Source organism: Cariama cristata, unplaced genomic scaffold (assembly GCF_000690535.1).
Source record: "Cariama cristata isolate BGI_N322 unplaced genomic scaffold, ASM69053v1 scaffold14614, whole genome shotgun sequence".
Classification (NCBI taxonomy): domain Eukaryota; kingdom Metazoa; phylum Chordata; class Aves; order Cariamiformes; family Cariamidae; genus Cariama; species Cariama cristata.
Window position 1 is genome coordinate 1 of NW_009613597.1, and position 25,969 is coordinate 25,969.

At 38.2% G+C, this 25,969-nt stretch overlaps 1 protein-coding gene across 1 annotated transcript; it reads left to right on the top strand.

Moving 5' to 3' along the window:
- Nucleotides 1–651: 651 nt before the first annotated feature.
- TRPM1 (transient receptor potential cation channel, subfamily M, member 1) lies at nucleotides 652–25,969 on the top strand (the record flags this gene model as incomplete). The annotated part of the gene is made up of 16 exons (XM_009699092.1): nucleotides 652–786; nucleotides 1,734–1,784; nucleotides 3,346–3,486; nucleotides 4,743–4,772; nucleotides 7,244–7,533; nucleotides 8,084–8,312; nucleotides 9,839–9,961; nucleotides 10,304–10,435; nucleotides 12,028–12,156; nucleotides 13,442–13,693; nucleotides 14,295–14,469; nucleotides 17,501–17,521; nucleotides 19,220–19,364; nucleotides 21,380–21,579; nucleotides 22,734–22,866; nucleotides 24,691–25,969. Coding segments are annotated over 16 exons (3,465 nt in total), but the record flags the coding sequence as incomplete, so codon positions are not given.

The following is a 25,969-nucleotide window of genomic DNA, read 5'->3' on the forward strand; positions in this document are numbered from 1 at the left end:
GGTGCACTCGATCCCTTTGTCCAGATCATTGGTAAAGATATTAAAAGAGAACTGACTCCAGTACTGAGCCCTGGGGAATGCCACTTGTGACCGGCCACCAACTGGGTTTAACTCCTTTAGATTAGATAGTAGGAAGAAATTCTTCACGGTGAGGGTGGTGAGGCACTGGCACAGGTTGCCCAGAGAAGCTGTGGATGCCCCATCCCTGGAAGTGCTCAGGGCCAGGTTGGATGGAGCTTTGAGCAACCCAGTCTAGGGGAAGGTATCCCTGCCCATGTCAGCGAGGTTGGAACTACATGTTCTTTAAGGTCCCTTCCAACCAAACCATTCTGTTGATCCTATGATTCTATGTTAAGCATGGTATGCCTGCTTTAGTTAAAAATACTAAACAAAATGACTGAAAGCTACAGTTGTATTGCTAAACGTTTCATTCACTGGTCTCCTCTTGCCTAAGACCTCATTGGAAAACTCTACCATCTGTATTGACTTGCACATGGGTAAAATGTCATTTTCTAAATTGCTTTTCTCTTAAAGATTAGTCAACATATTTGGGAATTTAGGAATATCCTAAGTAATGAAAATGTTTGTGGTTGTTGGCCAATCAGCTCTTCTGTGCTCATGTAATCTCACATTCTCCATTCTGCAATTCAGGTGAATTCCCTGGAGCAGGCTATGCTGGATGCACTGGTTCTGGATCGAGTGGACTTTGTGAAACTCCTTATTGAGAATGGAGTGAACATGCAGCACTTCCTCACTATTCCTCGACTGGAAGAACTTTATAATACCGTGAGTGAGCAGATTTAATAAAATGCCCTGTGGTACCTTTGCTACTGTATTTAACAGGGGCATCCTTTTCCTTCTTCTCCTTCTGAGATATGCTTGTTTTTCCAAAAAGCTCTGAGCCCTGACAATACATAGGTGTTGGATAGCGGTAAAAGGAGCCATTGCTACTACATATGGTGTCCTGTTGTTTCCAAAATACATGTTCCTAATTAATAAGCCTACAGCAGCTTTCAGAAGCTATTGCGGTTTGTTATGTAAATATAGTGATGTATTTAAAGTGCACGTTAAGAACACTTAAAGAACTAATATAGATAGTAAAATTTTAATACCAGCCAGTAGTGGTCATTTACTTTTAATCCAATTACTTTTCATGTATGTATACTTTAATATTATTGAAATAGACCTGTAAAGTTGGCAAAGTACTTACACAGCAATTTTTATTCTTAGCACATTGCAGAAGTCAGTATCATTTTTCCTTGTGGCCCAGCAAAGCAAAATATTTTTCCCAATACCATAGAACATCATGCTTTTTTATTCAAATTCTCCCTGTCCCAACCCACAGCAAATTCATCAGGAACATAACTATTTCTAGACTGTTTTACTTCCGATCATTTAAATGGCAGGTAGTCTAGGGCAGCATTCATACAACACATAACATCAGTCTAGTCCTCAAGTCCCTTTGTGGCTCCTGCAGCCAGTACAAGTTCAGACAATGCCACAAACTCCTGTGACTTGAATCACCACATAAGAGATTGTAAGAAAGGGATTACACAGCTCTTGATAGAAATGTGTTTGTCATTGCCCAGTTTCTTCTTTTCACCCCTGCAGAGTGTGATGGCACATGGTTGCCTAAAGTTCTGCTTACAGTGCCAGATCATTAACTACATTTGTGTTTGCAAAAAATCTGAAGAATGGAAGCTCAAATGAGCTGTAAATTATTTTTGTTTCAGAGGTTGGGTCCACCAAATACGCTGCATTTGCTAGTCAGAGATGTGAAAAAGGTAAGCTTAACTAACAGCAGCATTACATTTGCATGATTACACTAACCATGTGAGTCAAGAATAAAAGCAAGGATAGCATAGGGGAAAGCAGACATTTGAAATTAGATGGTAGCTGTTAAGAAGAGGAAAGTTAAATTACTTATTGTGATAAACAGTGGTGTCTGTCTAAATCAGGTATGGCTGTACTGCACTGCTAGTAATTTAAAAACCAAGGAAAGGAAAGTTAAGCTCCTAGTAGTGTAATATACCATTTGAGATTTAGGTTGATACCATTTCTTCTCTACAGGAAGCTCTCAATGCAGCATTACAAAGGAGGAGTAGAAGGAAAGGCCTGCTAGGTTAACTGGAAGCCCTACTCATGAGAATAGAATTTGTTCCCTTTTGTTTGTTTCCTTGTGTGTTTTTTAGTTATTTTTCTCTCATCAATACAGCTTTTACTTGGGAGAAAATCTGTTCTGTTTCTCAGTGCTACAAATACTAAATTTGTTATTCATTTGTTTCCATTACATGTAAATTTGCTCATTACACATGAGTAGGATCATTGTAAGATTTGTTGTCATATTTGCTCTCCTTGAAGTTTTGGGAGTTTTATTCAGTAAAATTCAGCTAATGAAACAGCCTGTATTCCTCTTTGCAAGGAAAACTCCCGTTTGTTCCCAGGAGGTTTAGATGTGGGAATTACACAGTACTGGGTTAATGTATAATTCATATTGATCTGCTTCATTGTTTAACACTTTTCTCATTCAATGTTTGTCTTTTTGAGTGTTACTAATGCTCTTCTGCATTCTGCTTTCTGTCTGTCTCCTTTTCATTGCATTTTCATGGCTCACTCATTCAGCGGCAGTCTCGGGGATTCAGTTGGGTTAACATGGAGGTGATGTGTTTGCTTAGGATGTAGTTGTTTCATCATAGCTTCTGCTCAGTGGTGCTGTAGAATCAGTTATTGTTGTAGGATGTAGCTTGAACAATGAAGCATGGTTTTCAGCTCATGGTTCTAGCAGAGTCAATACCACTATCCACTTTTTAAGTGTAATAGTGGAAATTACAGTCTGCCTTTTTCTTTGATTCTGGGCTGCACATTAATCTAAATCATGTTCTGCATTGTAGTCTTAACTCTGTAGATAATATTATGATGAAATATAAGTTTTCATAAAATGTAAATTATGCCTGATACTCATCATGAAATAAAGTAATGCTTTTATACTGGATTAGTGATAATCGGTATGAAGTTATTTAATGTCATCAACATAACCTTTGCAAACAACTCAGGTTTGTATGAACACTGACATATTGTACGAGTAAATCAAATGAAAATTTGTCCTCAACTATAGATACTGTCAACAACAAAATAAAAAAAAAAATCTAGCACCCCCAAATTTTCATTATGTGAATCAGTTATCATTAATTTCATACAAATATTCAGAGACCAAAACCAGTGACTGTAAATAATACCTATGTGCCAATTTAAACATGCTGTGGTATGTCTAGCCAAGCAGTTTAATGCATGTTTTGTTTTCTTTCCTAAGTCCTTATTTTGTTTTTTTTCCTATTTTTTTGTTAGGGAAATCTTCCACCAGATTATCATATCAGCCTAATAGATATTGGTCTTGTACTTGAATATCTCATGGGTGGAGCTTATCGCTGCAACTATACTCGAAAAAGTTTTCGGACTCTTTATAATAATTTATTTGGACCAAAGAGGGTAAGAATGAGTTGATTCTGGATGTGACCATCGTGCTGATGGTAAAAAATAAGTAATACTCTGTTCCTTTGTCTTTGTGAAACACTACATGTTAAATTCCAAAGAAATGCTGCAAGTCCAATGTTGAAACTCTGGTAGTGAAGTTATATAAGGGACCTGTAAAACATCTGTGTTAAAGGATGAGCGGACTCAAAAGGTGGTAAATACATTGATCTGGAGGTGAATTTCCTGCTATTTCAGTAGTTTACAATCCAAGCATTTCTAACTGTGGTGTTCGCATATTTGCTTATTCCTACTTGAAGATGTAGTGCTCCTATAACTGGAAACTCTATTAGTCAAGCCAGGCCTATTAATCAAGTAATTATAACCAACAGTAGCCTTAACTTGGGCAAGGCAGAGAATTTACAGAAGAGCTATGAACCTGTTGCAGTAAGTCCTGTAAAGAACTGCTCTGAGCGTAAATCTTGTCCTATGGAAGCCACTGCAATCTCAGTAAAGCATTTCATAGTCATGTACCAATCCTGAGACTATCAAGCATGGCCCTTGCTTTGTTAAAAAGTCTATTCTAAGCAAATAGAATAATTTTCTTCATTGGATTATTTATTTGGTTGCTTCAGCTTTGAAATGAAGCTTCCTAGCCTAATTACAGAAAGCTCCACACTAGGAAACACGCTAGGAAACTAGCCCCACAAATGGTCAGAAGGCCACTCAAAGCCCAAGTAGTTTGTAGCTGATACATAGTACATATGTAGTGTAGTACTATCCGATGGACAAACAAATAAATCTTTTACATAAAATGTAAAACAGAGATTTCACAGTCGAACAGAGGGATTTTTTTTTTCATGGGAAATTGTGAGAAGTTTGAAGATCTGTTCTATTTTTTACTGTTTTCTATGGGTATCTTTGCCCTGTGTGTGCTTAGAAGCAGTATTTTTTTCGAGCTTTCATGACCATGTGGTGGTTTTAATTCTCAAAGCAGTATATTAGTGAATAATTTATTTAACTCTTCCATCTGAATCAAAATCTTTCACTTGAGTGCAGGATGGAAAATACTTCCTAACCCATTGCCTTCCTGCAAATACAATTAAGAGGGAGATTAATTAATTGTACCATTATTGGCACAATTATTTAGAACAGTAAGTTTAATAATAAATACTGTACATTTGCAAATGAAAATGTGTTTTTCCTTGATATTGTTTGGTCTTTGAATTTTCCCTCCCATCTAACTGATTTTCTTTTCTATTTTTAATATTCAGCCAAAAGCTCTTAAACTACTAGGGATGGAGGTAAGTTGGATTTATTGTAAAATACTGTTTTTCTCAGGGCATTTTTTGGTACAGTTCTGCTCTTGCTCTTAGCTTTTTCACAATTACTGTGGCTTAAAGTAAATTTCAGCTAGACAGGATCTTCCATTTTGCAAACAGCCTATGAAATACTTCTGACACTTTTTATAGGTAGGGTGTTGAGAGCTGCTTAAAGCTTTGCTCAATAGTCTTCAGGCAGTTTTTAGCACTATTATGTAATAACACATTCCATGTTAGAACATATTGTGGATTTAATCGTTCAGATGTGAACATCAATGATACTGAAAAAACAACATGATCCAGCAGTGCTACGTATAGTCAAATCCCCTTTAACCATGAAGTAACAATGTGTGTGCAAATGAGATTTTATCATAGAGAAAACATTTAACTGGAGTGAAAAAACAGGACGGACTGACATGTTAGATGCTGTCCTCTACTGTAGAACATACCTGCTATGATAATGGCACAATGATTTGTAAATGATAAAGCTGATCCAGAATTTTGGGTCCAGCCCCTTCCTCAATCACTTGTGTGTCTCTAGAAATTTTGAATTCATCAGAATCAGGTCTGGGATGATGCCTAAAAACTCACTCTGCTTTGGAGGTAGTTGCTTTTGTTTCTGAAAAAAGTATTAATAGAGACCAGGAAAGCATTTACACAAAGAGGCTGGGTATGTTTCTCTGTGAAGTATGCTTTTATTAATGCTGTGATAGTATTTGAACACAGTAGATGTACATGTTGCTTGTGTTCCATTTGATGTGAACTATACTCACACACAAAAGCCTCTGTTTCCCCAAGCAGATAAGCAACTTTTCTACAGAGAAAGTCCAGGTTATGTTTAATCTCTCTGATCAGCTTCCTCTTTTCTAATGGCTTAAGGCCAAAAGCTCAGCCCCTCAGAAGTGTGACCCTTTTAATCAGCATTGATCACACTTAGGTTGCTTAGTGGTTCTCCAAAAGCACATTTTGATTTTCCTGTTTCTCTCAGTGAGAAATGTTTTATGTGGCACAAATGGAAGTGTTCTCTCCACTTGATAGTGGGTGTAGCCTGCTCCCTTTTTCCAAGAAAAAGATAAGGTGAAAAGAAAAATTAACATTTCTTTCAGTGAAATGGTCAGTAAATTGATGCGACTCCAAGTATTTGGGGTTTTTTTCATTTCCAGTGTTAGCAGCTCTAAACCAGGAAGTTAAGACTCCTTAGCACTTTTGTCTTTCTTACCCAGTATTTTGTTTTGATTTGATTTTCCTAGTGTGAAGAGGACTTATTTTTTGGTCCTCCATTTGAGGTTTTATGTCCTGTGCTTCAGAGACGCTCAACACTTTCTTCATATGCATGCAATTAATGATGACTGAATTTTCCTTAAGAGACAGAGGTCACCACTTGCAGTTCTAAAAACTGCTGGAAAAGAAATGCGTACTTAATTGTTGAGCTGTCTTTGGAAAGCTGGGGTGTGAGGCTAAACCCTGCATTTGGATTTAGGTTCATATTTTGTTAAAAAATAATGCATTATGCTGAGCTTGCTTGAACAGGAACTAATTTTATAGAATGGTAATTGCTTTTACTTGCAATCCGCTTCTGAGATTGGAATCAAAGTCTACGATGATGATGAGCTCTGTCTACACCTATATATGCAATGTTCTTCCTACATTATTTAAACCCTAATTTTCCCAATCATGGCTTTTCTCCCTTCAGGATCCTGCTTGTCAGTACTTCCCTTCAGTTACTTCCATGTTGGTTCCTGTAGTAATGGCCTATCCTCCCTATCCCTTTAAGAAATGGGATACTTATACCTTCCGTTTGCACTGCATACATAAGAGGAGATTGCTTATTTAAAGGTGAAGACTCCCTTTAGTATCTTGCTGTTCTTAAGGATGCTATCTGCCTGTCTTTTCCATTTGCATGTTACCACTCTCTCCACCTGCATGTCAATCTGAAAAGTGCTTTGATACCTGTAAGATATGCAGCGCTGTTCTTCAGGAATAAATGCAGACATATCAAATAAGAAATTACAGTGGAACCTATTCATAGTGAATTCAGGTTTGTTAAAGCTCCATTGACACTGCAGAGGAATTAATTAATAATTAATTGATTGTAAATCAACTTGTGCAATCACACGTGTGGTAGAGGTCTACTTACAATGCAGTATAAAGTGATGCCTTCAGTAAGTATAATAGGGTTCTGCTGTGCTTATCCACAACGGGTGACTTGTAATTAACCGTGCAAAAAATAGCTCTCTGAATAAAATATTAGACTGTGTGTGCTAGCTCAGTGCATGCTCTGTCACATGTTCTTCGTAGTTTTATCATTACTGGCATTCATTGTAGCAAACAGCAAAACCAAACTAGAACTTTAACTATTAATATGTCTTCTCGATAATTGTTCTGTGCATGGTGCCATTGTCAGGTAAGCTGTTAAAAATTGATAGGAAGATTTTTTCATCTTTTCTTCCCAGGATGATGAGCCTCCTACCAAAGGGAAGAAGAAGAAGAAGAAAAAGGAGGAAGAGATTGATATTGATGTGGATGACCCAGAAGTCAGCCGCTTTCAGTATCCCTTTCATGAACTGATGGTATGGGCCGTGCTGATGAAACGGCAAAAGATGGCACTCTTCCTTTGGCAGCGAGGGGAGGAAACCATGGCCAAGGCACTTGTGGCCTGTAAACTGTACAAGTCTATGGCCCATGAGTCTTCTGAGAGTGAGCTGGTGGACGACATATCTCAGGATCTGGACAACAACTCGAAGTTAGTAGATGCAGAGCAGATTTTATGTCTACTTGATATAGGGGGTTATCTGACCTGCTGAGCAGCTTTACTTTTAGTAAAGTACAATTGATTTCTAGAACGTAGGTTCAGAGAATCACATTTGGAGCCAATTTATCAACCATAAACAAGCCAAAATGTGGTCTCAGAATCTGAAGGCAACACTAGCAAGGAGAAGACTTGCATTTTTTCTGATGGAACATGTTCTTTCTTCAGCTTCTCTCTCTGTAAAGCTAGCAAGTTTTATTTCACAATGTTATTTTCAGGATTTACTCACATAAATTAAGGAGTATCTGATGATACTTAAGCTGGCCTTAAGATGTTATGGGTCTAAGCTAATTCTCTCTGGTCACTAAAAATTTGTTTGGATCTTTCATATACTATCCCAAATCAAGCTTGAGACTCGGTTGTTCTTGTCATTGTGCACGTGTCTGGAAAAACATGAGCCCCTGTGAACAGAATTAAAACCTCAAATGCAAGCAAACACTGGTTTCTAAATCAAACTTCACTGGACTTATCTTGCATTTTCCAGAGATTTTGGCCAGCTGGCTGTTGAACTCTTGGATCAGTCCTATAAACATGATGAGCAGATTGCCATGAAACTACTGACCTATGAACTGAAAAACTGGAGTAATTCTACCTGCCTGAAATTGGCTGTGGCAGCTAAGCACAGGGACTTCATTGCTCACACATGCAGCCAGATGCTCTTAACAGACATGTGGATGGGGCGACTACGCATGCGGAAAAACCCAGGCCTTAAGGTATTTCTGTTCTGCATTTGTTTTCAAAAATACAGGTTTTTTGCATGTAACACTACATTATATATAGTATATGCATAGAACAAATTGGCTTGCTAATTATAGATGCTTTAAGAACGTACCTGTTTTAAAGCTAGTTGTTTTGGTTGCCAAATTCAGGATATCTAAGGAGCATTACTCCATGACAAAGGAAAACATAAATCCATAAAAGGCTTAGCATGATTGGTATCTGAGAGTAAAGTTGTGGCTTTCAATGAATGATGAGATCTGTCCATTGGAAACATATACCTTTGATTAAAAATTAGTTGGATACAAGCAGAAAGCTCTCCATTAGGGATCCACACAATGGGAATAGTGAGAAAATGAACCAGACATGGACACGTGCTTCTTACATTGCTTAATATTGTACCGGAAGACACAGAGTCAAGACTCAGTGTTGAAAAGAGTGACATCTGTGCAGTTGCATTATGTGATTTTTATTTCCCTCTTCTCTGATTTGATGATACGGCCTCTCTTGCTGATTTGTGTGTTTCCCGATTGTTGGATTTACAAAAAAACGAGTAATATGAGGAGGCTGGCACAAAAGAGAAACGTGAGTGAACCAATGTTAAGAAAGCAGAGCAGTGTTTGCTTGAGTATGTTTTCATGTGAATATAATCCTTTATTTTGTTATATTATGCAGTTGCTGTCACCCATATGGAGGCCTATCGTGATGGTGCCGCCTTCAGTCTCACCTCCTTATTTCCTTAAATTCCCCATGACTGACAAAGTGCCATGCCTGACAAAGTGCCATGCCTGTCTTCCCAGGTCACACTCCCAAGTTTGCTGACATACACATTGCACTCTGTCTGTCATTCTCAATTTATTTCCGCTTTCCCATGTCTCCCTCTTAAACCCATTTAAAATCTTCAGGCAAGTGTCCTGCCTTTCGTATTGCATTATGGTGCTTTCTAAATCTGTTTATTGATTTCCTTTCTTTTCGCCAAAGGATTAATCAACCTGCTGATGTTCTAGTTTCATTACCTGCATTCTTTTCTTTGCTCTTTTTTGGTATTTTGGCAACTCATGGTTGTGTTTCTGTATCTCAGCGATCTCATACAGCAAAAGAACTCTGCCAGTGCTGTCTGCAAAGCTTCTTTTACCTTCCACAAGTTTTTTAAACTATTAAAACTAATTCTAGTAGGTGAGTAAAGGAACTATAAACTCCAATAACAAGCCTGAAGCTCTCTTCCAACCACCACTGTGTCCATTCCATGGAATTTCTCTGCACAACTGTAGTTCTGGAACACGTTTCATAGTTGCAGTGTATTCGTGGAGATGGGAAGCCTTCCAGAGTACTATCTTTCCATACAAGACCTTATTGCCAATGCGTCATAAGTACTACTTATTAATTTTTGTAGGTTTGAGGATAGCAGCGTATCTTGACTACTAATCAAAAGAAAATATTGTTTATGGGATTTGCCTTGTTATGAAATCTATTAACGTAAACAAATACTGCCATCTGAGTTGAATTCTTTCTTGTTGTACAGGTTATAATGGGGATTCTCTTCCCTCCCACCATCCTTTTCCTAGAGTTTCGGAGTTACGATGATTATTCTTACCAGACATCAAGAGAAAATGAGGAAGGCAGAGAAAAGGAGGAGGAAAACGTGGTCAGTAATGAATATTATTAGGAAGCTCTAATATCTCAAGAGTGCTCATTTTTCTAACTTCTCTGATTATGCTATAGGTCACTCAGGTGAAAATCTCAACTGCTTCTGTGGGTTAAAAATCAGTGAAGAGTTTTGGGAGTATATAGGCTGGATTCTTAGGGCATGTAAATTATATGTGTAGTTGCACAGATTTACAGAATTTGAATTTTTATATTTTTAAGAAGAGGTCTGTTGCTCAGAGGAAGCATCATGTAGTTAACAGTTGACTGGGGCTCTAGTTGAGGAAAAGGTCCTATTTTTGCTATTGTATATTGATGAAAACTGACAGCTTTGGTCTTCCAGGATGCAAATGTGGATGCAGGCTCCCAAAAAGGAGATGAAGAGAATGGAAATAAAAAACAAAAGAGCCTTCCAATTGGAACAAAGATCTATGAATTCTATAATGCACCTATTGTCAAATTTTGGTTCTACACAGTAAGTCATGATGATTAAACTGATAGTGATAATTTTTCTCATGTCTGTGAAACTTAAAGAATTCCAATGTAAAAATAATAACCAAGTAATAAACAAATAAATACTCCTGACTTTCATGGAATCTGATGAGTAAAGCACTCCCTTTATTCAGAGAAAAATGCATAGACAGTGAATGAGAATGAATAACTGAAGCTTATGCTGTCAGCCTCTAAAGCTCCTACACACTTTGAAGGAGGCCCTGTCTGGCTAATCATATGCCAAACTCAGTGCAAGCTCCACAATCCAGTCATTCAATCCAAACTAGGCTGGATTCTCTTGCTTTCTAACGGTTCTGGCACCTGTTCTGTGTTGAAATATACTTAGGACCCAAGAAGTAATTCAACTTGGTTTCACAGTGTAAAGAAATTACGTTTCAGTAGATTAAAAAAGCCCCAGGCACAAAGGGCCTGATTTAGAGTGCTTTGGAATTGTTGTTTTGCTTCTTTCAACAAATGAGAATTTGGCTGTCTGGATCGTATGTTCCACAGCATCTGTCATTCCTGCAGCTGTTGGAGGCCCGTGGCCTCTGCCAGTGTGCATGGCAGCTGTAGGAAGGGCATTGCAGCAGGCCTGCTTCCTTCAGAGAGGAAAAATATTTTTTCTCATGCAAGTAAGAGTGTTCAACAACTCAGTCTTTCATGCATAGCCTCAATGTATGTCTTCATGCATGTTCGTATGAATGTCACAATTAGGGCAAGCTTTGCTTTCATGCAAAATGCAGGTCCCTCAGCTAAGAGGATTTTACTGCCTTCTGTTTGGTGTTTCTTCTTGGACATGGTGATGCCGCCTTCTGTGCTCTTACTGAGTTAGGATTCAGCAAGAAACTTGCTCCTGAGACTAGGGGCTACTTAAAGTAACCAAAATATCTGCAAACCTACTGTTGATGCATATGGGTTTAAGTAACAAGTATAGGAAGAGGTGTGGTAGTGACTGATACATGAAGTCTGTATGCCTCTGGCTTCACATAACGAGTATATACCGCCTAGATGGTCTCAACCACGTTATTACAGGGTGGAGAAAAGCAAGTGACCTGTGTGGCTCTTTATTTCCCCTACCCCTCCAGGCAGGTGCTGCCAACAGCCCTGTCTCCCCATTCTGCTTTAGATCTGTTTTGAGATGGTGGGTATACATTTCACATTAAGTATCTCATTCTTTAGAAACTCCATTTTCCCCCTGGAAAAATCTTTTGGTTTAGTACTGCTTTGTTTCCTTTTTTTTTTTTTTTTTGTGCAAAGCCATTGAATCCATTTTGGTTTCTTAACTCTGGACTTCCAAGATCTCTGAGGTTTTTATTTTGGCCAGTCACCAAAGGCTGCTGGGAGGCATGGAGACACCAGCATCACCAGTATGACATTTACACCAGTAGTTATAGAAAACTGAGTGATAGCTCTGTTGACTTACACTAATAATCCAGAACTTTCTAATGGAAATTAGTGGAGACTGATTTTTGTGTGTGTGTGTGTAAGTCATCTCAAGTAATTGAATACTGCCTAACTGTTGAGGGATGCTGGGATCCATTGCCTAAAGTCCATAAAGGATTTGTTTTTTCGTAGATATCGTACCTCGGTTACTTGATGCTATTTAATTATATCATCTTGGTGCGGATGGAACGGTGGCCATCAGTTCAAGAATGGATTGTCATCTCCTACATTGTGACGTTGGCTTTAGAGAAAGTAAGAGAGGTAAAGTCTGATCATACCAACATCTCATAATCCTTAAAATGAAGCTTACTCTTAGAGGTAATAATGACATGGACTTCTGCAGAGGGTTGAGAAGCCATATAGGAGAGAGAAGATTCTCACATCCAGAGGGTCCCACAGTGCCCATCACTGAAGTGAGTTTCACTTATAACCCATTTCCATACATTAAAATCTTCTCTTATTGGGCAAAAAGGTCAGGCAAAAACGCTCTGAGGTCAGTAGGCAAAATGAATGCTCTCATTCTCTTATGTGTATTTCCGAGGAAGGGCAGGGCCATAATCCATGAAGGAGGTCTTAGTCTTTTTATTACTGATGCAGTCCTTGATGAGAACTACAGGCAGAGAGTTGTTTTGAGGAATTAGAGAGGAGTACTGTCTGGCTGATCTCGTTACTTTTGTATGAGGAAGACAGCATAAAAACTTCTACTGTATTCACATGCTGTAGTGTGGTTTGCACTTAGCCTATTCTTCTATGATTCACAATTCCCACATCTCATACTAACTGTATTTGGAGATAAATATGGATGCCAAGTCAGTAAGCCAGATCTCCTGGTTTAAATGTCATTGATTAAAACGTACAACAAAAAAAGATTAATAAAGCCGAAATAGAAACAGTGATGAAAAGGGGGTCCAGACGAGGGCCACGAAAACTATCAGAGGGCTGGAACGGCTCTGCTATGAAGAAAGAGTGAGAGAGTTGAAATTGTTCAGCCTGGAGAAGAGAAGGCTCTGGGGAGACCTTACTGCAGCCTTTCAATATGTAAAGGGGTCTTATAATAAAGACAGAGAGACTTTTTACCAAGACCTGTAGTGACAGAACAAGGGGCAACTGTTTTAAACTGAAAGGAGGTAGGTTTTGATTTGACATAAAGAAAAAAATTTTTACAATGAGGGTGGTGAGGCACTGGAACAGGTTGCCCAGAGAACCTGTGGATGCCTCCTCCCTGGAGGTGTTTGGTGTCAGCTTAGTGCTTTGAGCAACCTGATCTAGTGAAAGATGTCCCTATCAATGGCAGGCAGATTGGACTAGATGATCTTTATAGTTCCCTTCCAACACAAACCACTCTGTTTCTATGAGAAGGAAATTTTGCCTCCTAGTAACTGAAAATATTGCTGCTTGAGACAAATTTTGCTGGCAGTGGAGGGGGTCTGACGTACCTGTTGAATGTGACAATATTAGTCTTTTTTCATGATCATTACTTCAAAAATGTAACCTGGGAGTTTTTCCTAATGATTTCTTTGTTGGTTTTTTTTTTTTTTTATTTCAGATTCTGATGTCAGAGCCTGGCAAACTGAGCCAAAAAGTGAAAGTTTGGCTCCAGGAATACTGGAATATTACTGACCTGGTGGCTATTTCAGTATTTATGATAGGAGCAATTCTTCGCCTACAGAACCAGCCTTACATGGGTTATGGAAGAGTGATTTACTGTGTAGATATAATTTTCTGGTACATTAGAGTACTAGATATCTTTGGTGTGAACAAATATCTGGGACCTTACGTCATGATGATTGGAAAGATGGTTAGTGCCTAAATTGCTGTAAATTATGTATTTCAGAACTTCATGGGAAACTAAATTCAGTTTTGATTTTAAAAAGAGGTTTTCCATCTGAGTAGGACTCTGAATAAAGGCTGTGAAAAACTTGCCATGTGAATTTCACACACACATGAGATGCAATACTCTTGCTAATAATTGCTTGATTCGAGAGGAAATCTTTCTTTCTTTCTTTCTGCCTCCCAAATCAATAGTGATAACAGATTGCCGATACACCGGGATCAGCAGCAATTATATCATCTCTTCACAACCACAGAAGAGGTCTGTGCTGAAAGCACAGCATAGTGCACGTGATGCGAAAGAGAATACAGATAGCAGAGATTGTAGTATTTTAAGTATTTTAAAATATTAATCTAGTATTCCTTTAAATAACTGGTTTTACTGCATTATTATGTATGCTTAATTCATGAGCAGTAGTTAAAGAGTAATATCAAGAAAATTATCCAAACAATGTGTTTGTTCTCTTGATACTTTCTTGTTTACTTTAATGCATACTGGCAAACAGACTTGCTGGTGCTACTATACTATCTGGTGACGATAAGAGGCTCTGTATGATCTCTCTGTGCAGATGATTGACATGCTCTACTTTGTGGTCATCATGCTTGTGGTTCTAATGAGTTTTGGAGTAGCCCGCCAAGCTATCCTGCACCCAGATGAGGAGCCTTCTTGGAGACTAGCTCGCAACATCTTCTATATGCCCTACTGGATGATCTATGGAGAGGTGTTCGCAGACCAGATAGACCGTAAGAGTAGAATTCATAGTAAGAGTCTGTTTCCTGTTTCTAAGGCAGATGATCAGATCCAAATTAATGATTGTTTTTAATTTGGAAGTAGTGTTTAGTCTTTATGATTATATTGTTGTTTCTTTCTTGTGACAGACTCCAGAGACTGAACAATTTTCTGTTCCCCACCTGCATGTTCTGTCTCTCAGTTTATATTCAAATTCAGTTAACACCATGAGTGATAGTCTAGAATGCTCTCCTGTCCAAGAGTATAACAGTATTAAGTGTTTTGTTTAGTTGCTTTACTCAACAGAGGTCATTCTGAAATGTTCTTTTGAACCAATGTTTTACGCATAGTCAGTTCCAACAGAAGAAGAAAGAAGTAAATACCTTGCAAAGGAGATGAAAATAGACATACCCTTTCATCTCCAACTCACAGCACAGGCTATGAGCTAATACATTTTTACTCCAATTGATATGAAATGTTTCCATTTCATGAATCGCTCATGTTCTTCTTTTCTACACCTGTGGAAAAACTAAATAGGAAAACGCTGCTTGATTAGCTTTGTGTGTGGAAATAGACTTTCTTATACAAAAGCTGCACAGTTTTAAAAAAACCCAACTGTCAGTATTTTAGAGGAGATAGAAACTGTCATGTTACTTGATAGTTTTGTGTTAATATTTGAAATTTGTACAGACAGTCAAACATGCAGCTGGCCTCCTCTAGTGTGTATCGCACAGTATGCATTTTATCTGAAATAATATAAGCTACTATTTCAGCATTGTGTATGTATTATTTCAACCATCTGCATATATTGACAAGTAGTAATGTGGAATGCTGAAGAAACTCTGAGGTCTAAGTTCAAAAACCATAAAGATCCATCATCATGAGAAACCTTTGTATGTCATTAAAGTGTACTTTAATTGTCTGATATTGCAGTTTCAGTGCACATGTGAGACAGGATAAGCTTAGAACCTCTCAAATGGGTTAATTCTCCCATGGGGAAGAATAGACAGGGTATCCCTTACCTTTGTGGCTCATAATCCTACTTCGTTCAAATCCTACTTTGAACAAAGAATGTTTGCCAATGTAGACAGTTTGATTTCTTTATAAATCAAACCTCATACCTCACCAACAATACTGATCTCTTTAGTGTAAGTGGTGTCCCAGACTTCTGTCATGCTTCCAGTTGTTTCTGTTATATGGTCAGCATCCTTTGAATTAGGAATCTTTCTTCAGCAGTACGAAAAATTTTGGGGAAGAAAGTTCGGGCTTTCCAGTTAGACAAGTTCAATCCAGGTACTTGCTCCACTGACCTTCCCATGTCAGAAGCTTTGCTGTGTCAGTAGCTTAAACATAAGCTAACTCAGAAATGTGTAGTTTTGTTAGTGTTTTAATATTGAAATAAAAGTGGCTATGCAAGGAGTTCTGGTACAACTAGACTGCATTAACATTATTCTGTAAATTTCTTATGTCTAGAAGTCTATGGACTGACTTCTGAAGATCTTTTTGCTTTCAGTAAGAAATTTTCACTCTTCACTTTCACTGTTCTTTGTAAACACACCACCAAAGCAACCTCAGAAGTCACTGAGTGATTGCTATGGGCACTCTAACCTGACTCTGTGTCAAGTGCTTATGGGTAGTATTGCCGAGGCCTACAAGTGTAAACAATTTATGAAAAAGTACTACATCGAATTTTCCATCTGAAAGAAGGTAGTTGGACTTTTGTCAATAGTTTCACTGAGGATAGGATGTCACCTAAAGATGAAGATCACTAATCACAGAATTGCTGAGGGTGGAAGGCACCTTTGGAGATCATCTAGTCAAACTTCGCTGCTCAAAGCAGGGTAGATTAGAGCAGGTTGCGCAGGGACTGTCCAGTCAGGTTCTTAGTGTCTTGAAGGATGAAAACTGTGCAGCCTCTCTGGACAACCTAGTTTAAATGGAATTTCCCATATTTCTGTCTTTGCTCACTGCCTCTTCTCCTTTCACTGGATACCACTAAGAAGAGTCTGACTACGTCTTCTTTACTCCCACCCACCATCAGGTATTCATAACATTGGTAAGATCTCCCTTGACCCTTCTCTTCTCCAGGCTAAATTATCCCAGCTCTCTCAGCCTTGCCTCATTTGTCAGATGCTCCCATCACCTTAATAATCTTTATGGCCCTTTGCTGGAGTCTTTCCAGTATGTCCATGTCTGATTTCTAGGGGGGAGCCCATAACTGGACACAGAAGTCCAGATGTGGTTTCACTAGAGCTGAGTAGAGGTGAATAATTACCTGCCTTGACTTGCTGATAACACTTTTCCTAATGCAACCCAGGATGCCTTTATCTGGTTCACCTCGTTTAGAAGATATCCATGAGGAAGGAGTTAGTGGCATCTAGTACTCAACAGCAACATATTCTTAGACAATGGAGAAGCTTGGCTGAGTTTCTTTCAATAGTGTTATTTTTCTTACAATCACCATTTAGGGGTTGGCAAGCAAGTATCCATACTGGTATTCAAAATGGCCTTTAATGATACCGGACGCTGTAGTAAGGTCAGTATCATGACTATTAATGGAAACATAGCTATTCAATAGACACAGTTAGCAGACTCAAAGCCAGGGTGGTTCTTAAAAAAAAAAAAAAAAGAAGGAAATGTTTCCATAATAGCTAAAAGAATGATTTTGTATGATAATTTTGAGTTGCTTTGTGTTCGTGGTGACGGCCACTTTTGTTTACTTGCCTGAAACATCGTGTGTATTTAAATGATCATCTGCCAGAAGCATTTTGTGATTTATTGTTAATATCATGAATTCACTGCCATGTGTAACATTTGGGGAAAACAACATGAAAAGGAAATTGCAGAATGCAATGCATTCTTAACGAAGACGTTGTTTCTAAGCATGTCTCTACTGTTCTGACATTTGAGTTGCTTATCTTTTCTTGGCCGCAAAACTGTATTTTCAATCATCTTTTTTTGTTTTGTTTTGTTTTTCCCCCTATATTATTCTATTGTTTTCTTTCTTTCTCTTTTTCTATTTCGTTCCTTTGGAATGCTGTTCAGTCTATGCCATGGAAATTAATCGTAAGTCTCTGTGGAGAGCTGATTATCTCATTTAGCTGAATATGTTCATTAATCTTTTTCTTCACTAGATACTGACATTTTAATTATAGGGCTTATCCAATATTCAGGTGTGAATTTGTTTTTCTACTGTAATAGTTTCATTTGAAAAGAAGTAAAGGAAAAATATTTCAATACAGATTGCAGATCAGAAGTTTTAATTGAGCTTATGTGGTTGCTATGACTTGTTTCTAGTACATTGACAGTAAAATAATCCTTTTTTAGAATTATGATGCATGAGTGTCATGGTATAACTAATTCTTTTTGATTACGTAGATACAATGTTAGTGGTTTTTTGGCAGTACTTTCATTGGACGGTGTGAATAATACTACGGTTTACCTGACTTTGCTGTTACACTTTTCTTATGATAAACAGGAAAAATGTATGTCTGGTGTTTGAAAAGCAAGTAAAATATATTTTATTAATCATAGTCTAAATATCTCTTTCAGTACACAGTAAATAAGATTTGTCTGTTTTCAAATAATTTGAAGTAATTTTCAGATGAGGTTGAAGCGTTGAGTTTTTGCAAAACACTTAGAAAAAGTGGTTTGTCTATTCACATAAACTAAATCTGTAATGAACTCATTGTCAGACTTAGTATTTACTAAGGTTTCAGCTAAAAACCCTGTGGTTGATAAACGCTTTGCCTGCTACTGAATGGTTCCAAAAGTTAGCCTTGTATTTGAAATCAGATATGCTGGCACTGCAATTAAAGACAGAAAAAAATTGCTGCATTAATCCAACTCCAAGGAAGCTCTTACCCCAAGAAAACCTATGTAATTACTTTGTATCAATTTGATCAATATTCTCAATTTTTGTCTCATTCTCTCCAGTCTATTTTGCTGTTAATGTATCATTTTCATTTTATAATTTTATCTCTTTGATTTAAAATTTTATCTAAAGTTTAGAGTTATTGTCAAAAATAAGAAACAGAAATTGGCCCAAAAATGGTGGGAGGGCCACCTGCTGGTAACATTAGCAACTCCAGACGGGACAAGTAACAGTCTAGGGTCCATTTTGGGAGCCTGGTCAGAACAAAAGGAAACAGAGGCAGAAGAAGGGTCCATCCAGGGGAAAAACACAGGTCCAAGTTCTATCCAGAAGGCAGGGCTGAGACCTGCACACCTGACATAGCTCAGGCAGGGGCGGGTATGCATAGAGGGTGTAGATGTAGACCCCAAGTGAAGCTGGTCAGGATCGTTAAGGCCTCTCTAGTGCTGTCAGGGCCCTGATAAAGTTTTAACTTATGCTCAGCAATCTGGGACTACTAAGTAAATCCTTTTATATCTTTGGCAAGGTATGCACACAAGTTTGGAGAATTTTTTTTTTAATTCCACTATTAATATGTATGAATGCACATTAAGATGTTGTCCTAGACTATACTGTAAGAAAAAGAAAATCTATATGAATTTGAAGAGAAAGTCACACTGTACAGTAAACTTGGTGCTGCCTCTCTGTTCATTATTATGGGAAATTATTTTGTATGCTGTAGTTAGAAGCAGAACTTGAAGTAGAAATTATACATACCTGCTACTGGGAATAAACTGACAAAGGTTGTTTAGCTTGGCAAATTTTATGCATGTGTCATCATTAAATAAATGTGAATAGTGGTTTTAAGTATAGGCAATTTGTGAAAAATACCTTTCCTGTTTTTTCTTCAGCTCCTTGTGGGGACAATCTTTACGATGATGATGGTAAACGCCTCCCTCCATGTATACCAGGGGCCTGGCTTACTCCTGCTATTATGGCCTGTTACCTCTTGGTAGCAAATATCCTGCTGGTAAACCTGCTGATTGCGGTCTTCAAGTATGTAAATGATGATGTGCTATCTTTACTTTCTTATTGCCAAGATAAAGTTTCTGTGAGAGCCCATCAACTGATTTTGCAAGGGTTTGCATTTGCACTCAGAATCTAATTACTCTATGAACACGACTGGAATAGTGTATACACTGGGAAAGAGCGGAAGAAAGGTTGCTCTGAATTTGCCAGCAGTTGCAGTAATGCATATGAGAGAATCTGGCTACTTCCACTTACCATTTAGTGGATAGTGGCAGGCCTCAACGATAGATGAAAAACAGAATCCATGGAATCTGCTACATATGTGATGGAAGCCTGTATAACCACTAGCAAACATGATTCTGCAATAGAAGTGCAGAATGAAAATCTGAACATCAAAACCAGGCGGCATTTCCACTATCACTACATCATTTGGCTTTTTTCTTCTTGTTTTGCGTTTCATTTAGAAAAAGAAATTAGGGCATTGCAGAGTTCTTATATAACCCAGAAAAGGAGTCTATATTGCCTTGAACCAAGAGAAAGGATGGCTATATGTTGCCAAGATCTGTGGCCAGTCGAAGCAACCTGCATTATGCACATTCTTTGTGTTATTCCACAAATAAATATTTAGACTTCTCTGGAGTAAAACTAAATAAATTTCTTCTGCTTGTTCTTTCTACACACAGTTTTGTTGCATGCTTTTCCTGTCATTACCTATGGATTAAAAAAAAAATAAAATTGAAATATCTGCTTGCTAGTAAGACTTTCCAAACATATCACCTGAGAAAAGCAGGTGATCCATTTTTGATGCCCATAAGCATGTAGTGTTGGAAGGCTTGTTGGCATAGGTAGCTGGTTTCACAACCACAAAAATAGTTCATCGTGTGCCCAGAGATCTACAGCTTACAAAGCCTGTCTTTCATTTGATGTATGTAGCTTAAAAGGTCATGAATTTTAAAGTGCTCAAATGCCAGTCACATCGCTAGGGGGAAGGGGAAGAATCTTACAATGGTAGCTATTATTGGCTGAAGGACCGAATCAGCAGTTTGGGAAGTAGGTCATGCTGTTAACTCCTGCCATCCTAGCATGGTTGCAAGGGGATGAGATCTAGCCTGCGGAATTTCTGCTATGCCCGAGGCACAGAATGAAGGCAGGTTGTCATTTATCATTGGTAAATAATCTCATGTATACTTAGCCAAAAGAAACCAAAAGCTATGGCTACTCAAGAATTCTATGTTTTCAAAGAAGTGTTTTAACTGGTTTTGTGAATGTAGATATGCTAAAGCACAGGAAGCTAGAAAAGAAGTGGACAGAAAATAGAAAAAAGGAAGTGCCAATACCATCATCACTCCACCAGAGTGAACTGTCTGAGAATACTTAATACTGAATGAAAAAAAAAAATAAATCTTTATAACACACTTTATTTTGGTGTAGAAATGAGGCCATGGCTTCCAAGAACAAGTTCCTTTACAAGAATACACACCATGTTTTTGAGTCAGAAGTTTGAGTGAATAAAGTTTGAATTTAGGACATTTTGTGAAAACTTGAAAAGTCTTCTATGTAGGTCAAGCTGATTAGCATATTAAAGGCAAACTATGTGAAGCTTCTGGGTTGAGCGTACAAAATACCTTTCATGAATTTAGTACTTTGTGTAATACCAAATACTGGCATGTGTTAAAAGAAATACTTTATAACCAAGCCCCAAAATACCAATTATGTGATTCATAAATTGCGCAAGTTTCTTTTCACTAACACCTAAAGGACTTTATACAGTAGGAGCAAATAGTCTGAGAGGAGGACTGTCCCGGGTGGTGCATAAGGGATGCAGAGCACTTTCTGCTTTGCTACCCTCAAAAAGAGTAATGAAATCATTAGTTCAAGTTAATCAACAGTTCAGCAGCATCAACAAAGAGCTGAAGCAAGCAAGTCATGTGGCCTCATGTTGTTATTTATCTGCTGCTTTTTTCAACGTAGTCTTTGCCGAATGATAAGTAAATTCAGAGGCCTAATAGAAACTGTACCCATGTTCCCATGTTCCCTTTCAGCAATACCTTCTTTGAGGTAAAATCAATATCCAACCAAGTCTGGAAGTTCCAGCGGTACCAGCTGATCATGACGTTCCATGACAGACCTGTCCTACCACCGCCAATGATTATCTTCAGCCACATCTACATAATCATCAAGCGAATCTGCTGTCGCTGCAAGAAGGGTGATGGAGACCAGGATGAGCGTGACAGGGGACTGAGTATGTGAGGAATCTTCTCTAAATTGAGCCCTTTGCACCATATTAGCAGAAAGCAGCAGCTTTTCCAATGCTAAACTATTTTGTTCACATTGATGGTCAAGTGTATTTGCAGAAGACAGTATGGGACAAAATTTATATCAAGTTAACAGCTCTTGAACTCCATAGGCTCCTGAGAATATGCAGTGCTGTGCTGCTAATGAAGCCTTTCTTTAACGTGCTTTCATAAAACAGTGAGATGGCATCTATTTAATTCAGTTTTACCGAGTTCTAGTGAGGTTCATGTGTTCGGAAGGGCAAACGGGAAACTGAGAAGAAGGGAACACTGTTTCAAATGTCATCTGTAGTGTCAGCTCTGTAATTGTGAGCAATCTGTGTCTAAGAGTGTCGCCACTTTCATTTCTCCATGTTAGAGATTTATCTGTCGCTTCACAGGGGAGCTGTGAGGATTCTTCTCCTAACATATTATGTAATTGTTGATTATTATTATTAGAATTGAAATAATAAGATGCTCACAATTATTCCTGTATTTCTGCATTTCAGAGGAAACATATTTCTGCACAATAGGCTTCTGAGTTAAAAGAGGAGAGAAAGGGGAAAAAAGTAAATGTAACATTCCCTCCAAATACAAAGAGACAAATTCTATTAAAGGATTGAAATGTTCGCAAGAGCTTATATTTCCCTTGGATTTTCCTTACATGAGTATAAATTTTGAAGCTCTTATCCAAAGAATGTCTGGGAGATAGTTTGTTCTATTGGATTGTCTGTTGCCTGTAACTGGCATCCTTTTAAGAACAGTATTTGAATGAAGGAACAGTCAAACTGGCAGAGATTGCCCTAGTCTTTATCCTGTAAAATCTTGTCAGTTTGTTCAACACTAGCACTGCCATTATAAAGTGCAAAGGTCATTGAGAAAATAGAGCCCCCAATGGATGGTCATAAAAGCAGATGATGGTCATAATGCATTACATTGCCTTCATGGCTGTGGGCATCTTTGGCTAAGCACTCATTTCCAATTTACAAAATCGTGTTCATTTAGTGCAGGAGTAGAATCTGCAGTATCTCTATGTCCAAAATAATCTGCTAAATTGGATTTAAATTGACTGCCAGAAGTTCAGAAAAAGGAAACTCATATTTTGTTGTTCTGTTTTGCACAGAGTTATTTCTAAGTGATGAAGAGCTAAAAAAACTCTATGACTTTGAAGAGCAGTGTGTAGAAGAATACTTCCAGGAAAAAGAGGATGAGCAGCAGTCATCTAATGATGAACGCATCAGAGTTACCTCTGAAAGGTACTTATAATAAGAAAAAAACCATATCACTTACATGGAACAATATTTGGGATTTTTGTGTCTTCATTATAACCAAAGTTGAGTTAAAATACAAAAGATTTAGATCTCGAAGAAAACCACCGCTGATTCAGAAGCTGATCTGAATCCTGAGTAAATATCTGTGCAGATGCATCTCTCACAAGAGCAAGCTTTTTGTTGTTCCTACTGGTATGTCACTAAGGCTGCTGGTTTGGGTAGCTTTAGTATAAGAACATTTTTGTTCATGGTGAATTGTTTCCCTCTCACCCATCTGAAGATCACAGTTATGCCTTTTATCCGTTTGAGCAAATTACTATTTGTTAGGCTTCCAACAGCTCATCCAACCATGAGTAACATACTGGAGCTTAATCAAAAGCACTGAGGAGTCTTCCCTTGGACCTATGATTTATGCTAGAGTCCAGCACTCACAACTGCTGAATTTTAATCTCTGCCACAGATTCTCTTGGAAGCTTTGAACAAGGCATTTAGCTTTCCAGTATGAACTTCCCTATTTAAAAGACAGAGAATATTTACATGTAAATCATTAAGCTATTCTGAGGACTAGGTAATGTTTGTATATTGCTGTGTAAGCACACAGTGATAATGGCACCAGCACTTTTTTACCAGGTCACTTGGCAGGACTGTTCCCAAAGGCTCTTAAGTCAAAGGATGGGGTTTTTTTGTCACTTCCTTGAAATGATGAAAAATTTTCCCTGTAATGAAAATGACACACAGTTTAAACTCTCTTTCACTTGAATCTGCCTCATGGTATTCTGATGATGAACTCCTCCACATCTCTCTTCCATTTAACATTTCTTATGAAGTAGCTCTGAGAGCCATATAATTCTTTAATGGATAAACATCTTTCTCTTGAAGGGAGGCCCTGAACATCTTGCATTATTATATATGAAGTTTGAGAACAGAGAAGTAAACAAAATCTGCTACATGCATTCGCGTGGTTTCTATCACACTATTTATCCATGGTAATTTGTCGAAATCCTAGGTATTGTGGCAGAGAATAAAGCAGGGCTGGTAAGCCTCACTGATTCACTATGGTCTATGGCCACAAAGCAGATTTGCTTATTTCTCATGGCTTCTTGCTCCAGATGCTTCATCATCTTTTTTGCGTGAGAGCAAAAGAATGTTAATTTAATTTCCACATTGATTTACCTAGTGCATGATCTCTAAGTCACATTCTAATGCATTACTTTTATATGCATTCTTCTGGTACCATCACTTCACTTATGATACAAATGGTAAAAAGTATTATTTTAATTGAACTAGACAGTAATTGCACTCCCTTCATATTCATGATAAGTAATTGAAAGGTATTTCAAAAGCTAAAGTAATCCCATACACACCAGCATATGTTCTCTTTCATACAGCTACAAAACCTGTTTTACATCATGTCTTGATGCTATTTTAAGTCATCCTGTGAGCATGTAATTAGAAAGTATTTTTCATATAATTGATTGATGTTTCACAGTGAAAGAGGACAACTGAATGTGAAGTGGGTGGCACACTCAGAAATGTTAATAGTAGGCTGTCCCTAAGGGCTGCAACTCTTGTACTCTCCTGGCTTGTAAATAAGGGCAGAGTTCAAATAGCCCTCTAATATGGTGAATGGAAAGCACAGATAACAAGAAAACGCACATGCTTTTGATGCTATACATAGAAAAAAAGAATGATGCATGATACATAGCATAAAATTCTGCCTTATGAAGAAATTGGTAGCTGGGTGCCTATAACAGGTTACTGCACCATTCCACAGCTTCTGTTCTATGCTTCCTCTTTTATACCCAACAGAGTTGAAAATATGTCCATGAGGCTAGAAGAAGTGAATGAAAGAGAACATTTTATGAAAGCTTCTCTTCAAACAGTCGACCTTCGACTCTCTCAGTTGGAAGAACTATCTGGTAGGATGGTGAATGCTCTTGAGAAGCTGGCAGGTATTGACAAATCTGAGTTGACATATACACGTTCACGGGCTTCATCTGAGTGTGATGCTGCGTATCTCCTAAGGCAAAGCAGTGTTAACAGCTCTGATGGCTACAGCATGTACAGATACCATGTCAGTGGCGATGAGTTAACATACGATGACAGTACCACTCCTATGTCACCAGCTATGGGATTGCGTAAAAAAGCCCATTCTATTGGTACCAAAGAAGATGGAGCAGACCCAAGGATGCTGGTTCCAGAACACCACACCAGTCTCCATTGTACCTCTAGTGCTAATGCAGTGACCACAGCAGATTACAGTAAATCTACATTAGAAGTTGCACAGAGTGTTTCCAGACCCCGTTCTGTTTCAGGTGGTTTTGAGGATGAAAAGCAGAGTATTTTCAAGAGTGACGGAATGGTTCCTCGAAGTATAAACCAGATGGATGCTGTTATGAACAGAGAGTCAGTACCAAGATCAGAGTTTCAGAACACTCAGTTAAAAGTAGAACGTACGAAGTTGGAAGCAACCATCTCTTATCCCTTAGACAAATCTAAAGCAATGCGCTATTTTCCTCCTGAAACGTTCAGTGCTTGTCAAACCACTATGATGAAGTCAAGGAGCTTTATATTTGCACAGGGTGGGAAACTGGTTGGAGGAGTTAACAACTGGACTACGGAGTATAGTACCATCATGGATCAGGTATGCCCTACTGCAATTGAACAATGGGCCACAGAGTGGAAATATGAAGTTGAGCAGCAACTTTCCCAAGAGCGTCCTCCAGAATACCCTGGTTTTGTCTCTGAAGCAGAAAGGCAAGCAGAGCAGAAACAGTTACAGATGGACACAGATGATGACAGTAATGTTGGTGAAGCAGGTATGAGTGCCTCTTACACCTCTATGCCTGCCACTGTCAAGGCTAAGAAAGCAAATTTACTATCAGTAAAGGCAGAAAGGACCTCTGGGTTCCCATCAGTACGGTCAAAGAGTTTGCACAGCCATTCTCGGAAAGCCAAATCCGTAAAGGACAAATTAAATAGACCAGGACATGCCAGCAGCGTAACTAATTTGGTGGTAGCATTTGGCAGTGCAACAGAAGAACAGAAAACTAAGCAGGAAAATGCATCTACAGAAACTGAATGTTAA